The following is a 12,828-nucleotide window of genomic DNA, read 5'->3' on the forward strand; positions in this document are numbered from 1 at the left end:
GAAATGTGTTTCATTTGCTCACCTCTTAAGCATGCTGCTGACCTCCTCACTCCACAGTGGTTTAAATATCTCTGATAGGAACCTTTTGGCTTTGCATTTTAACTCATAAGAAAGACAGTATGCTTTGTAGACTTTCTGAATACACAGCTGCTTTCCATTTAATGGTATCACATACTGGCAAACCATAAATCATATATACATATTCTTCTTTTCATGGCTCCAACTGCTCTGAGAAAAACTGGTTCTACCATCCAGTGATTCCCTTAGCATAATCATTGCTTGGGTAGACCTATTTAAAAAGATCTTGCTAATCCAGTGATCTGGCTCAGACATGATTGCATGGCACACATGCTGATTTCTTGAGTTTGTTCCTAGTTCCAATGAGTGTGTTTCGAATGCATTGCTCGAATTCAACTGAAAAGTTACTGAAAGCAGTGCAGGGTTAAACAGGAAATGAGATTGTGCAAAACCGTTCGTTTTGCAGAAGTTTGCTGTGGTTTTTCTGGTTGACTGTTGAAAAAGTCAGTGAGGTTGAAAATTAGAGCCTTTTTAAAAACAGAGGTTGATCTCGCCTTTTTGTCTTTGAAGGGATTGTCTCAAGTTTCTGATATGGGTTTCACTTTCAACTAGTTTCAGTTCTCTTAAAATAGTACACGTGAAAGCCTAAAGCTTACTGTGTGGTAAATTCTTACTTAACCTGTAGTTATTATTATTATTCAGCAGAATGATTGTTGTAGCAGGAATCACTATTTCTAAAAATTTGCCTGTGCAGTCAGTTTAGAGCACATGGTTTTGATACACAAATTGCCCTATTTTAGGCCCCAGAGTTTAGCCATCAGTACTTGTTAGAACATTATAGACTCCTCCTTTCCAGCTGAAGTCAATTGTCTTATTTGTTCCTACTGGTTTTCTCAGTTTTTTTTTTTTCCTGATTGACAAGATACTTGGGAAACTTTCTTGTAACATGAACAGACTGTAGAGATGTGTAGCTAAAATACAAATGATAATTTAAATATATGACATAGATTTGAGAAGAGGGAAAGTATGTGACTTGTGGCCTTGGTGATAATGATAAATGTACAGACAATATGCTTCCCTGTAAAAAAAATTATTTAAGCACTCATTTCTGTTACTTAGCTAAACTGGTACTTTTCTGATCATCTGTTTGATAATTTCAACTTTTTATGTATCTTAAGGAAAGATAGTACAATATTCACTGTCTGTACATAAGTAAAAGATGCTATAGCAAGGCGAATGTGGGCTTTTTGGAGCATCATCTTATAAAATGACCCTGAGCTGTACAACTAGAAGGTTGTACTGACTGCCCTTAACTGAGGCAGCTTTTAAAGCTTATATTCATCGCTGTACTAAGCTGTGAAACTGGTTTCTTGTCCTCTGTCATGGAAGGATGACTTCTAGACTGTAGTCATGCCAGAAGTCTCTAGTATCTTCCTGAAGCCAGGAAAGATTAGAAAATAGCACTGCTACCATGTGTCAAATCTCTGCACTGGAAAGACAGTCAGAAGACCAATCATCTTCCTCTCCCCAGCCCCTAAACAAAACAAACAAAAAAACAACAGCAAAAAAACCGAAGAAACACCACCCTAAAGACCCCTCAATGCACCTGTGTCGTATTTGAGAAATCCTTCATTCTTCTAATTTAGCTTTATCCAGCTGCATCTTCTAGCAAAAAAAAATGCTCAGGAGAAAACCTGTTAGAGAGCAGGTAATCCTCTTATGGCACACCCAGTGTGCTTGCAATATCTGAAAATTAGAATTCCTAAGTGGTTAGTATTTAATCTGTCACATATAAAAGACTCTCTCCTCCAGCCATATGCGAGCTAGAAGACTGTATTAATCAGAAGTCATTACAGAAGAATGCTAGGATTCCAAACAAGAAGTCTGAAAAACTTAGCAGTGGAAAGGAAGATGCAGAATGAAGCAAAGATCTCTGAATTTCTGAGCAGCTTTTATTAACTTTCTAATGTCTAGAAAATACCTAGACATGTATGTAACTCTTAAGTGAATTAAGTTTTGAAAAAATAGATTAATTAGACTTTGTGTTCTCTAATGCCCAAATAAACTTGAATTCTGCCTCCAGTGGTAATGGAAAAGGTAACCATTTGTAACAGTTTTTCATTTGTTTCTAAAATCATACTGAATTGCTGTTAAACTTTTGGAGCAAACTAAGACTTAATGTCCCAGGTGATACCCCATACCATAACTTAGGAAATAGTCCCTTTTGCTTACATCTTGCTAATACTCATGTTTGTTGTGTAAGCAAAGTCATTCGAAGTCTTTCAGGGAAAAACACCTCTGAGAGATTCTCTGAGTATAGTATCACTGTCAAGAAAAAGAAAGCACTTGTTGACTCACAAGGTTTTTAAGACTTTTTAGAACTTTATGGCTAAATTTCAAATTCAAAAACCTATTTCTGTATGCCTTGTTAGAATGGTCCTTAGGAAAGTACAGAAAATAGGAAATGCTGGCTAATAAAACTCGCATTGCATTCATTATTTTTCTAAGGCTATACTACAGTTATAAATTTTCTTGAAGGTAAAGACTGACTTGCCAAGGTCTCACTCTTAGAAAGAACCTGTTTATCTATTTTTTGTTGTGGCTTTTTACTGTTCAGTCTTCATCAGGTTTAACTGGTTTGCAGAAGTTGTAGTAATGGAAAGTAATGTCCAGCTATGTAGTAGTGAGGTTTCAAATGCTAGATTGTTTTATATATTTCTTACTGTGACTTCATCTAGTTTGATTATTCATAAGGGTAAAGGCAAGAGTGGTATTGTATGCCAGCAGTGTGCAGTTTTTCATGTTTACTTTCAATTACCTGTTTTTAGACAATATTAAGAAGAAAGCACTTGATCCTGTACAGCAGCATGCTATGATAGCACATCTGCAATATATTTATTTCTGTACTTGTATTCAGCATTTCTTGTAACTTGCTGTGTCTTGTTTTTTACAGAATGGACAGCAAATTGTGGATGAACCTATGGGAGAAGATGATATCAACCCACAAACTGTGAGTAAAGCGTGCTTGTAATAAAGATAGGTAGCACACTATTGGGTCACACTGACATCACTTCATTTACAGGCAGTTTACCACTAATGTTTTGTTGTTTAGGTTTACTGGACATGGAGTGCAATCTAGGATCCTAATATTTTTGAGAGAGGTTCTTTCTCCCTGACTCTCATCTGGTTTGGTATCCTACTGTTTGTTCTAAAAGCTCATACCTCATATTCCTTTCTGCATTCAGCTTGCAATAGTCTTTCAGGGGAAAGTCAAGGGTGAGGAAGAACTGTGAAAGTGTAGTTTCCATTGCACTTGTTACTGAGAGGCATGAGTTGAAAGAATTCTTAACCTAGCCTTCTTGAAAATAGAGACTGCTACTAAAGAGAAGATCAATGAACCTTCCTGACTGTGATAATTTTTTAAAGTGCATTATCTCCTTGTCAAACTTGCAGTTTACAAAATTTCATAATGTGAAGATCCCACTGAGTTCAGTTTTCTTGTTGTGATGACTGTGACTTTTGTCAAACATGAAGTTTGCCTGTAGTTTTGTGTTCGAGAGTACTAGCTGACTGAAATCTGGTGATAAATGGCCTCACCAATAAAACACCATTTTTGGAGCTCTGTATTTGGTTGGAGTTCAGGGTTTGTATGCTGGCATTGCATCTTGGTTCCTCCTCATAGCACCAAGGCACTGCTGTCTTTAACAAAAGGTGAAGAAACAAGGCAAGTGCTGACATGACTGAAGTAGTGCAGTGTTAAAGAGTAAGAAAGGAACAGTATTTGTGTGTTTAGAAGGCAACACTAGGAGAAGATAATTTGTTCTAATATAGTGTAGACTGCAGTCCTGGAAAAGACAATGGTGAGGCAGGCTGTGCACCTGCAGCCCACTGGAGGATTACAGTGGAGAAGATATCCACCCTGCAGGCTGTGAAGGACTCCACACTGGAGCAGGGGGATGTGCCCTGAAGGAAGCTCCAGCCTGTGGAGAGCCCACTCTGGAGGAGGCTACTGGCAGGAGCTGCAGCCTATGGAGAGGAGCACGTTTTCTGGAAGGAAGTGCAGCCTGTGGGGCACTCATGCTGGAGCAGTCCATTCCTGAAGAGCTGGACTCCATGGAAAAGGACCCATGCTGGAGCAGTGCTCGAACAGCTGTAGCTCATCAGAAGGACCCTGGAGAGGGGTAACTGAGGAAGAAGCAGCACAGTGTTACAAACTGACAGCAATTCCCATTCCACCTGCTCTAGAGGCAGAAGGGTGGAGAATAAAGGAGCAAAGTTCAGCCTGAAAAGAAGGTGGAAAGGTGTTTTCAGCTTTTTCTTTGTTTCTCACTATCCTACTCTAATTAGCAATGAATTAAATAAATTTTACCAAAGTTGGGACTGTTTTGCCCATGATAGTGATTGGTGAGTGATGTCCCTGTTCTTATCTCAATTCATGAGCTTTTCTTCACCTTATTTTTTCCACATGTCTTATTGAGAAGGGGAAGTGAGAGAGTGGCTAGCTGGGTGTCTGGCAGCCAGCCAAGGTTAACCCCTCACAGCTATGAAACTTCTCTCTCAATATATGATAACTGCAGTATTACTTACAAGTGTTTTCCTGTATTGCCTTCAGACATTTCCAAACTGCTAATTCTTTTGGTGAGCAACTGATTTTAACACAGTGTGACCAGCAGAAAATTAAAACATTTTTCTAATACTCTTTCTGTCATGCTTGAGCTACTTGGTTAAGATTGTTTTACCTTTTTAATGCCTCAGACCAGTATTTTAAGAACATATTTTGTGTTTATTTCTAGGCTGTGCTGAGTAAAAGATTGCCAATAACGGTGTAAAATAATCTAGTGTCTTTTAAACAAGAAGTTACTCCAGCTGCTCAGTCACCTGTAACTGGAAGCTAACCTGTGCTGTCAGTCAGCTGATAAAATACTATTTCAGCTGGGCTGTGATATTCTGTGAGTGCGCAATATAAAAGCTTAATTTTAGTCTTTTATGTTGCTCATTTAAGTTCTTCTGTTTAACTTTGCACTGAAATGAACTTAGAGCACTTACAAGGTTGCTGACAATTTAGGCCTAGAGTGTATTAGCATATCAGGTAAGAGGACAAAATATTTTGGTGGGTGTGTAAAGAATGCAAGCTCAGAATAGAGAGTTGCCATAGTCCTGTGGAGATAGAAGAGGTGAAAACTTGAAATCTGCATCCTTTTTCTGTGCAAACCTGATAAGAAATTTAAATAAATATTAAAGCCTAACACAGTTCTAACTACATAGGTACACTCTCTAGTATTCTGTTTATCAGAAGATAAATTTTGTTTCATTACAACCCTGTTCTTTTGGTCAAAAGTGGAGTTAATTGACATGAGAGCCTGAGTTGCATAGGTTTGATTCAAATCTGTGGTTTGTTTTAAGAAAACCAGGACCTGTAACAATATCTGTTTCTGAGGAATCCGAGATCCTGTATGATTCAAAGTCCTTCTCTTAGAAGGGATATCATTCAGTAGTCTGGTTTTATTACAGCAAGTATACTGGTTATATCTGACTTAATAGCTTGTCAACATTTTATATCTAATATATCTCATAAATGATCTGTGACCAGCAGGAAATAAGTGTAAGAACAGCTGGCTGAAGCTTGAGCTAATGTGAAAGCTTAAGTGAACATTACTGAAAGAGAGGAAGCTATTTAAAGCTTTCTATTTGCTACCTTTCTCACTCTTGTGCTACCTGCCATTGCTTTCTGTATCTCTGTGTCCATAGAGATTGAGTAAATTAACTGAGCAAATCAATTGTTTTGAGCTGTTACAGTCATGCTACATGCTTTATTACTAGTTAAAGCTAACCAGAAACTGCAGCTAGTCCAGCAAGTAGCTTCTTATTTCGTATGTATGTGAAGAGCATATCGTGTGTGTGCTGTTCTTTGTTATGTTCTTTATCTGAATTCAATTTAGCTGACAGGACACTTGGTACAACCTGTGTATTACCCTTGCACTCTATTAGCTTAAGCATAATTATCAAGCATACACAAAAATATTAGGTTCCAAGAATTTGTGAGAAGTTTTTTTTCAACAAGGCTTTGTCAGTTGCAGAAAAGCTCAGGTGTATTTGGTTTTGGTAACCTGCAGGGACTAAAGATTACTTTTTTACAGTATAGGCAGGAGTAGAACCTATTCAGGCTGAAATTTACAATGAACCTCTCTTCAATGGAGGTAGTAGGGTAATATTATTACACTTAACTTGTTGTATGCTTTGGTAAAACTTTAAACAAAACCCCACTTTTAAATAAGCAGAATTATAGCATATGTACAATTAACTAGAACTAAATCATAATGCAGCATATTAAAATATTCTGATCTGGGTGATTAAAAAACTAAGTCTCAGTAGCTGTCATCTTCTTACTAAAAATATATAACTAAGGTAACAGTGACTCTAATCAGTGGGTAGTCAAAAGGTAGTGTAAGAAAGGCTTGCAAAGTCAGTAGTTAAAAAGGTCTTTTTCATTTATTGTTCTATAGTAGAATTTAAATAAAACATCTATTTGCAGTCAGGAGAGATGAAAATTAAGACCTTTGTCTTGCCAATCAGTATTTTAATAGAAGAGTTTATAAGGTAAGTGTGATCTCAGAAAAGGCTTCAAGATACATTGGAAGAATAATCTGAAGCATGTGACAATATAGTTTCTTTGCTGAAGTACTGAATTTGATCAGTCAATTGTATGTAGTAATAATGTTGAGATTCTGTATTTTATGTGCACAAATACTGTACAATTTACTGTGAATCTATAAAACACTGGTCAGTGGGGGGGAGAGAAGGGATGTTGAAATAAGAGGAGGGAGATTGTTCACCGATTACAGCCATGGGCAAAACAGGCACCATCACTCAAGCAGGAATATCAAACCAGAGTAATCTGGGGTAATCTCATTTATTGTATCACCATCCATTAAAATAATGAAAGATAAAAATGTTATAATGAAGTAATTCAGAAAAAAAGCATAATCAAATTGACAAATTTTTAAACTTGAAAACATTTGACAGAGGCTTTAACTGATGTTTAGTTTCACCTCAGTTTTAAATACTACAGCATTGTACTAGTAAGAACTCTTAGTTTCAGAAACTTTGCCTCCATTTTGGCAGGTTGAAGCACTGCTTCAGGACTGCTCTAAACTTCTGTTGGATATTCCTGTTTGGATGCTCAGTAGCAATTTCCAGTTTCAAGAATAGTCATATGTGTTAACAATGACTATTTCTGATGATTGTTTTTGATCATCATTACTCTTGCTGCTATAACCTTTACATTTCAATTTTCTGTGCATGTTTTGTCAATTTTTTGATGTAAATTCTTGGCTTCGTGGTAGAGGCTCTAAGACATAGCTAGAATTTCTTAAACACTAGGGAAATGTTTGGATTCACAAATGTTCATAGCCCACTAAGTTCCGGATGTCTCATTTTTACAGATTGATACTTAATTTTAGCTGGAACAGCTGCTTGTGTAGCTTAGCAGTAGTAAAACACTGACAGCTTAATATTTTTGCAGTTTTACTGAAAGATGAGGTTTACAGTCGAGTTATCCTTTCATATTGCTTAACCATTCTTGAATGTTTAATTATTGCCTGTTTAATGGAAATCAGACCAAGGAAGCTTTTGTTACAGCATAGTAATGCAATTGTTTGAAACAATAATATTACATAACTCGGTATAACATCATATTCCCTGTTATGAAGTAAATTGTAATTTCTGTTGAAGCCAGCTGATAACCTGGCCATCTAATGAGAGTGTCCACTGTGTAATGGAGTGAAGGAAACAGTCTGGTTTACAAATACTAATCTTGGACTTCAAGGTGTTCCATAATTCTTACAGTCCTTTTAGTGCATTTTACTAAATATACTTAAATATATATGCATGACTATTTAATTCTATTTTACAATCAAATAACTTGATTCTTGAACAAATAAGTTTCCCCAGCAAAGCATTTGTAAAACTTAAGTCCAGTTATTCCCTTCTCAATGCCCAGATTTTGCTTTGTAAAAGGCAGAATGCCTTTTTTTCTGTAATATAACGAAATTGGAAGTTCATTATCTTCCCAAGCACTGTACTCTGCTGCAACTTGGATGAATTTTGTTAGCAGCTTAATGGCATGCTTGCATCTTACCTCTAAGAATGGACTCAGAGGTCCTTGTGCAAGAAGTTACAGCATCTTTGTAAACAGTGCAGGGCATCAGGTCTGAGATGTTAACTCTTAGATATCAAACCCTTATAAAGAAGGCAAGCCCTGGCATACTTTTTTCCCCCAAGATGTCATCAGGTCTTGAGGAAAGACTACAGCAAAACTTTCATTGATGTGTTCTTATGGATTTTCTGAGTGGCTTATTTTGCAGTCATTGTCTTAGGTGCAGGGTTCTTTCTGGAACTTGCTCAGAAAATTGAATAATTTGAGAGTAAGCAACATTCAAAGTCAAGCTGCTTAGTTGTTACATGGAGAGAAAACAGATGGTAGCCCTGCAAAGCCTGTAAACTAACAGATGGAAGCTGCCACACCCCCTGATTAATAGAATATTGCTGCTTTGGCTATACAAACATTTATTATGAAGAAAAGTATATTATTCAGCTTCTGAAAACTCAAAAAATTAGCTTTCTCTTCCTCCACTGTTGACCTTCATGAAACAAGGGCTTTTCATTCCTTATGTGTGCTCCCTCTTTGTTTTTTTCCAGATAATTGAAAGCAATCTTTACTACAGAACCTTACTTGTCTAACAATATAAAGACTTACTTTGCATTATTACACTTCTCAAACTGAGGGTGTAGGAAATTATCAATCTGCCTACTGGACTCGACCTAGATTAAATGTTTCAACATTTTCTGGTTATGTGTAGAAGTGAGCATCACACCACTGTGTGCACATTTTATTCAATAAAACCCATATATTCCCACGTGTTCTTTACTGCTTTGAGAGTTCCTCCAGCATGTTTCAGTTTTCTTGCTCTCTGTAGTGTCTGCGAGCCCCATTCTCTTGAATGTCTAGATGGCAAGTCTGATGACATTTTGTCTTAATTTTTGTAAATTCAGAGCAAATTTAAATGAGAGGAAGATGAGAGATGAACTCACTTTCTATTTCTGTAGTGGAGGAGAAGGAAATGCATCGTGCTAGTGGAGTTCTGTAATTCGCAGAACTGTCACTGACAGGCATAGCAAATTGCTTTTGTTTTGGACACAATTGTTTTGTGATAAACATATATCATATAAATCCTTATCAAAGACTTCAAGGTAAAGGGAGCAACTTGCTGGAGCAATTTGTCCTTGTTATCACAGACTTCCCTGTTGGGGACTGCTGCCCTCTAACCTGTCTCCTCCTTATGCGAAGGAATATTTAAAAGGGCAAACTCTCTTCTGAGAGGTTCTCAAAATGAGTTGTGTAGCATATATCTTAATGTTTCTGGTTGGCTGGTAGTGCTCTTTGGGAACTGTGCAGGCTGTATTCTCCCAGAACACAAGAAATTTCTTCCACCTGCCGCAGCCCCCTGTCAGTTATAGGAGAGCTATTGTTGGGAGGTCACCCCGCTGACCCCTGAGCACTGTGCTTTGTGCTGCACTGGGAGGTCACATAAGAGGTTTGGGAGAGCAGTGGTTCAGTAATTGTACAAATGTTGCGGTTGAAATGCCTGATTCCTGTCACCCTTTGCAGATACAGCGTGTCTGCAGCAGAGTACACTCATACCCTCACAGCAGAAAGATAAGAGAATGGTCGTTTACCTACAGTATCTTTTCATCTTTAAGGAACACTGTAGTTAGAGTAGCTCTTACCACTTACTCTCCATTTCTGCTTTTAGCTGTCCTTGCTACCACAGAGTTTAATTTAGTGATTTGAAGATTCCTGTTCACTCTGCTTTTAGTGTATCAGTTCTTAGAGAAGGTAGGGCAGGGAGTTTGAATGGGCTTCCATTTATTTATGTAAATTTATTTTACATCTTCAAAGTGTAAACAACTATATTGCTGTTAAACTGCAATTCTTGAGATATTTCAGTTTGGAATGGGGAAGTAGCTGGAAGTTTAAAACAACTGAAGAGAGGAAAGCTTCAGGTAATTTTCTGTACTATTTATGAAATAATTGAAATCCTTGCATTGCAGGAAGCTCCTTCTGCTTGAGAAGCTCTGTTTATCCCAATACAAATATTAAATAATTTTTCATTCTGTGTTAGTGCCATTGTAGTAGAGAATGCTTCTTCCAAAAAGGCTGTAACACAGTGGACTGTAAAAAGTGCATTGTCAGTGGGGACTTTTGAGCCCTCACTTGAGTCACAAAGTCTTCCTTTGTGCAGTAGCAGTTCCTGAATGCCTGTGTAATGTATAATAATAATTGTGTATATTCAGTACACAGCATTTAAAAGATTGTCCCTGCAGATGGGACATAAAAAAAGACCCAGAGAAGTACAAGAGAACATAAAGAGGGAACAATTTTGCTTGTGGGATCCTGATAAAACCAGGGTCTCTATTTCATCTCTCCAGGTTTAAAGGAAAAGATAGAAACCAATAGTGTAGACAGCCAGGATGTGGTATAGAGATAGAAGCAATGTGTTGTGTCACTTAAATAAACTACTGACTTTGTCTTCTGATGAGGAATTGAAATATAACAAAAAATGCAGTAATCCAGGTATTTGTTAGAACCCAGTCAAGGGAAGCAGTTTGGAGTGTGGGTTTGTTTTAGTGTCTCGTGCAAGTGGGAGTACAGTATTTTACTGTATGTTTCCATTGCTACAGAGTCACTACATGGAGTCACCTGGGTTTGTTTATAGCTGTGTATGTGTATATGCCTTTGACTAAAGGTTGGTACTTGCCTTTGTTTATTACTTGAAAAAGTCTCCACTAATGGAGCATGTACTGTGCAATTCAGTGGTTTTAATAAATATCAAAAAAGATAAAGATATTGTCAATATTCAGAAAATAACTTCCATACTAAATATATAGAGAGATCAAATTAAAAATTTCATCTCTAGCTGTTTGAAGTAATTAGATTGAATTCTAATTCTTAAAAGCATTTGAGTTTTTTTAAAAGCATTGAAAGAAAGCCTAGGTATCTTTTATTACTCTAAGAAGTTTTTCACCCTCTACACAACACTGTAATATTGGTACATAAGTCAGACATTTGAGATGGGCAATCCAGTTCAAATATTTTTGTAGTCTGCCTTGGCCTATAACATCTGTGTAGCATTTTCCATGTGCAGGATTTCAAAGGGCTAGGCACAAGGTCATTTTGGTCCTCTAACTTTACTCTAGTAAATAAAAACAGTCTTTAAGCATTCTCTGCGTTGAAGTCTAAAATGTAGTGATAGACATTAAAATATTTTGTAAAGTTAAAAATCATAAAAATACAGTTATCACAGATAGGACTTAAAATACTTGTTCTTCTGCTTAACTAGTGAAATGTTGCACAGTAGTGTGATTTCTGAAATAGATGTTGATCTCTTTTGGTTTTTTTCTGGGAACCAGGAATCAGTAACATCTGCAACTGCATGTTGCTATCAGGCAATCTGCTTAACTTTCCTGTCCTGATCTCTACCAGCATCAGGAACATGAGTACCACTGCTGCTCAGTTTTTCTTTACCACATGTGTGTGCATGTGGAATCAACAGCTTTTTTTTTTTTTGACCTTTTTTTCGCCCCTTCTCTCTCTTCCCAACCCCTCCCCCCCTCCCCCGACTGTGTCTGACTTGCCTGACAGGAAATTTTCTAATTGCCGGAACAGCTGGTCACAGCAAAAACACCAGGGTTGGTCTTCCCTGCTAGACTTGTGATCGCTCAGTCAGAAAATCTAAACATCATGGTTTCTTAGTCATGTTGAAGTTTCTGGCTCTACGTGGTCGTTCTATTCGGGTGAGCTTAGTTTCTTATTTAAGGGAATGAGGGGAAAAAGGGAAAGTTTTACTTTAATTAAACTTCTAATTTGGGAGCGATTTTAGTCTCTCCCTATTTAGGGATTGGTGTTGTTTGGATACAAAGCCTTTTGTATTTTCTTTAAAACAAAAAAAAGTCTGTGGTATGCTCATATTTTGTAGAAGTTTGTAAGGTACCTGCTGATAATTTAGCCTTATTGGGAAATTGTTACCTGTATGTAAATAATGTATAGGCTTATATTTCGGGGGCAGAGGGGAGTGAAGTATGAATTTAGCTGTATATTTCCTCACTGAGAGTCAAATTTTATTAAAAATTTCTGTATTTTTAATAATTAGTGGTTATTTTGATAGTTGCATTGTCATGCATTACTTTAAACTGTAAAATACGACTGTGTGGGGTGACAGTTAAAATAACTCAGGCTTATTAATATCTTAAATTTAGTTCTGAAATGGTATTAAGAACAGTGACACTGTTGCTTGCATAACAGTTAGTGTTATGGTTATTTCAACTTTTAAGTGTTAATTTAGTCATAGCAAATGTTGAATTTGTATAATTTGTCTTACTGGGCATATATTTAAACATCAAAAAGTTTGTTTTAAGTTGAGAAAAATTACTAGTGCAATACTGTATCATCCCAGGCACTGTTTCAGAACTATTTAACAATACATGTAAACATTCAACATGACAGAACATTTTATCGTTGAAAGTCAAATCACTTTTCATGTTTCTCCTCCTGTAAGTCTGCAAATACTTTGCAATGAGGGGGGAAAAAAATATAATCCTCACGACCTTCTTGTGTAATGTCTTAACATCTTAAGAGAAGGTCTATTAACTTGTAAAAGGGATGGTAATTTAACACCCATTAATCTGTCTGCTGATTTAAACTTTACAACGCATATTAGAAAATTAAATTGAATTTTCTTGCCACAACTGAAA

At 36.8% G+C, this 12,828-nt stretch overlaps 1 protein-coding gene across 2 annotated transcripts in view; it reads left to right on the forward strand.

Annotated features, from left to right (window-relative positions):
* Window positions 1–2,974: 2,974 nt before the first annotated feature.
* The window catches only part of RPS6KA3 (ribosomal protein S6 kinase A3), a 63,508-nt gene continuing 53,654 nt past the window's right edge, over window positions 2,975–12,828 (forward strand). For both annotated transcript variants that reach the window (XM_018084143.1, XM_018084144.1), the window contains exon 1: window positions 2,975–3,028. In XM_018084143.1, coding sequence (XP_017939632.1) covers window positions 2,999–3,028 — 30 coding nt within the window. In that variant the 5' untranslated portion in view covers window positions 2,975–2,998. The remainder of the gene's footprint in view (window positions 3,029–12,828) is intronic.

This window comes from Manacus vitellinus, unplaced genomic scaffold, assembly GCF_001715985.3.
Source record: "Manacus vitellinus isolate BGI_N305 unplaced genomic scaffold, ASM171598v3 scaffold_7_pilon, whole genome shotgun sequence".
Taxonomy (NCBI): Eukaryota; Metazoa; Chordata; class Aves; order Passeriformes; family Pipridae; genus Manacus; species Manacus vitellinus.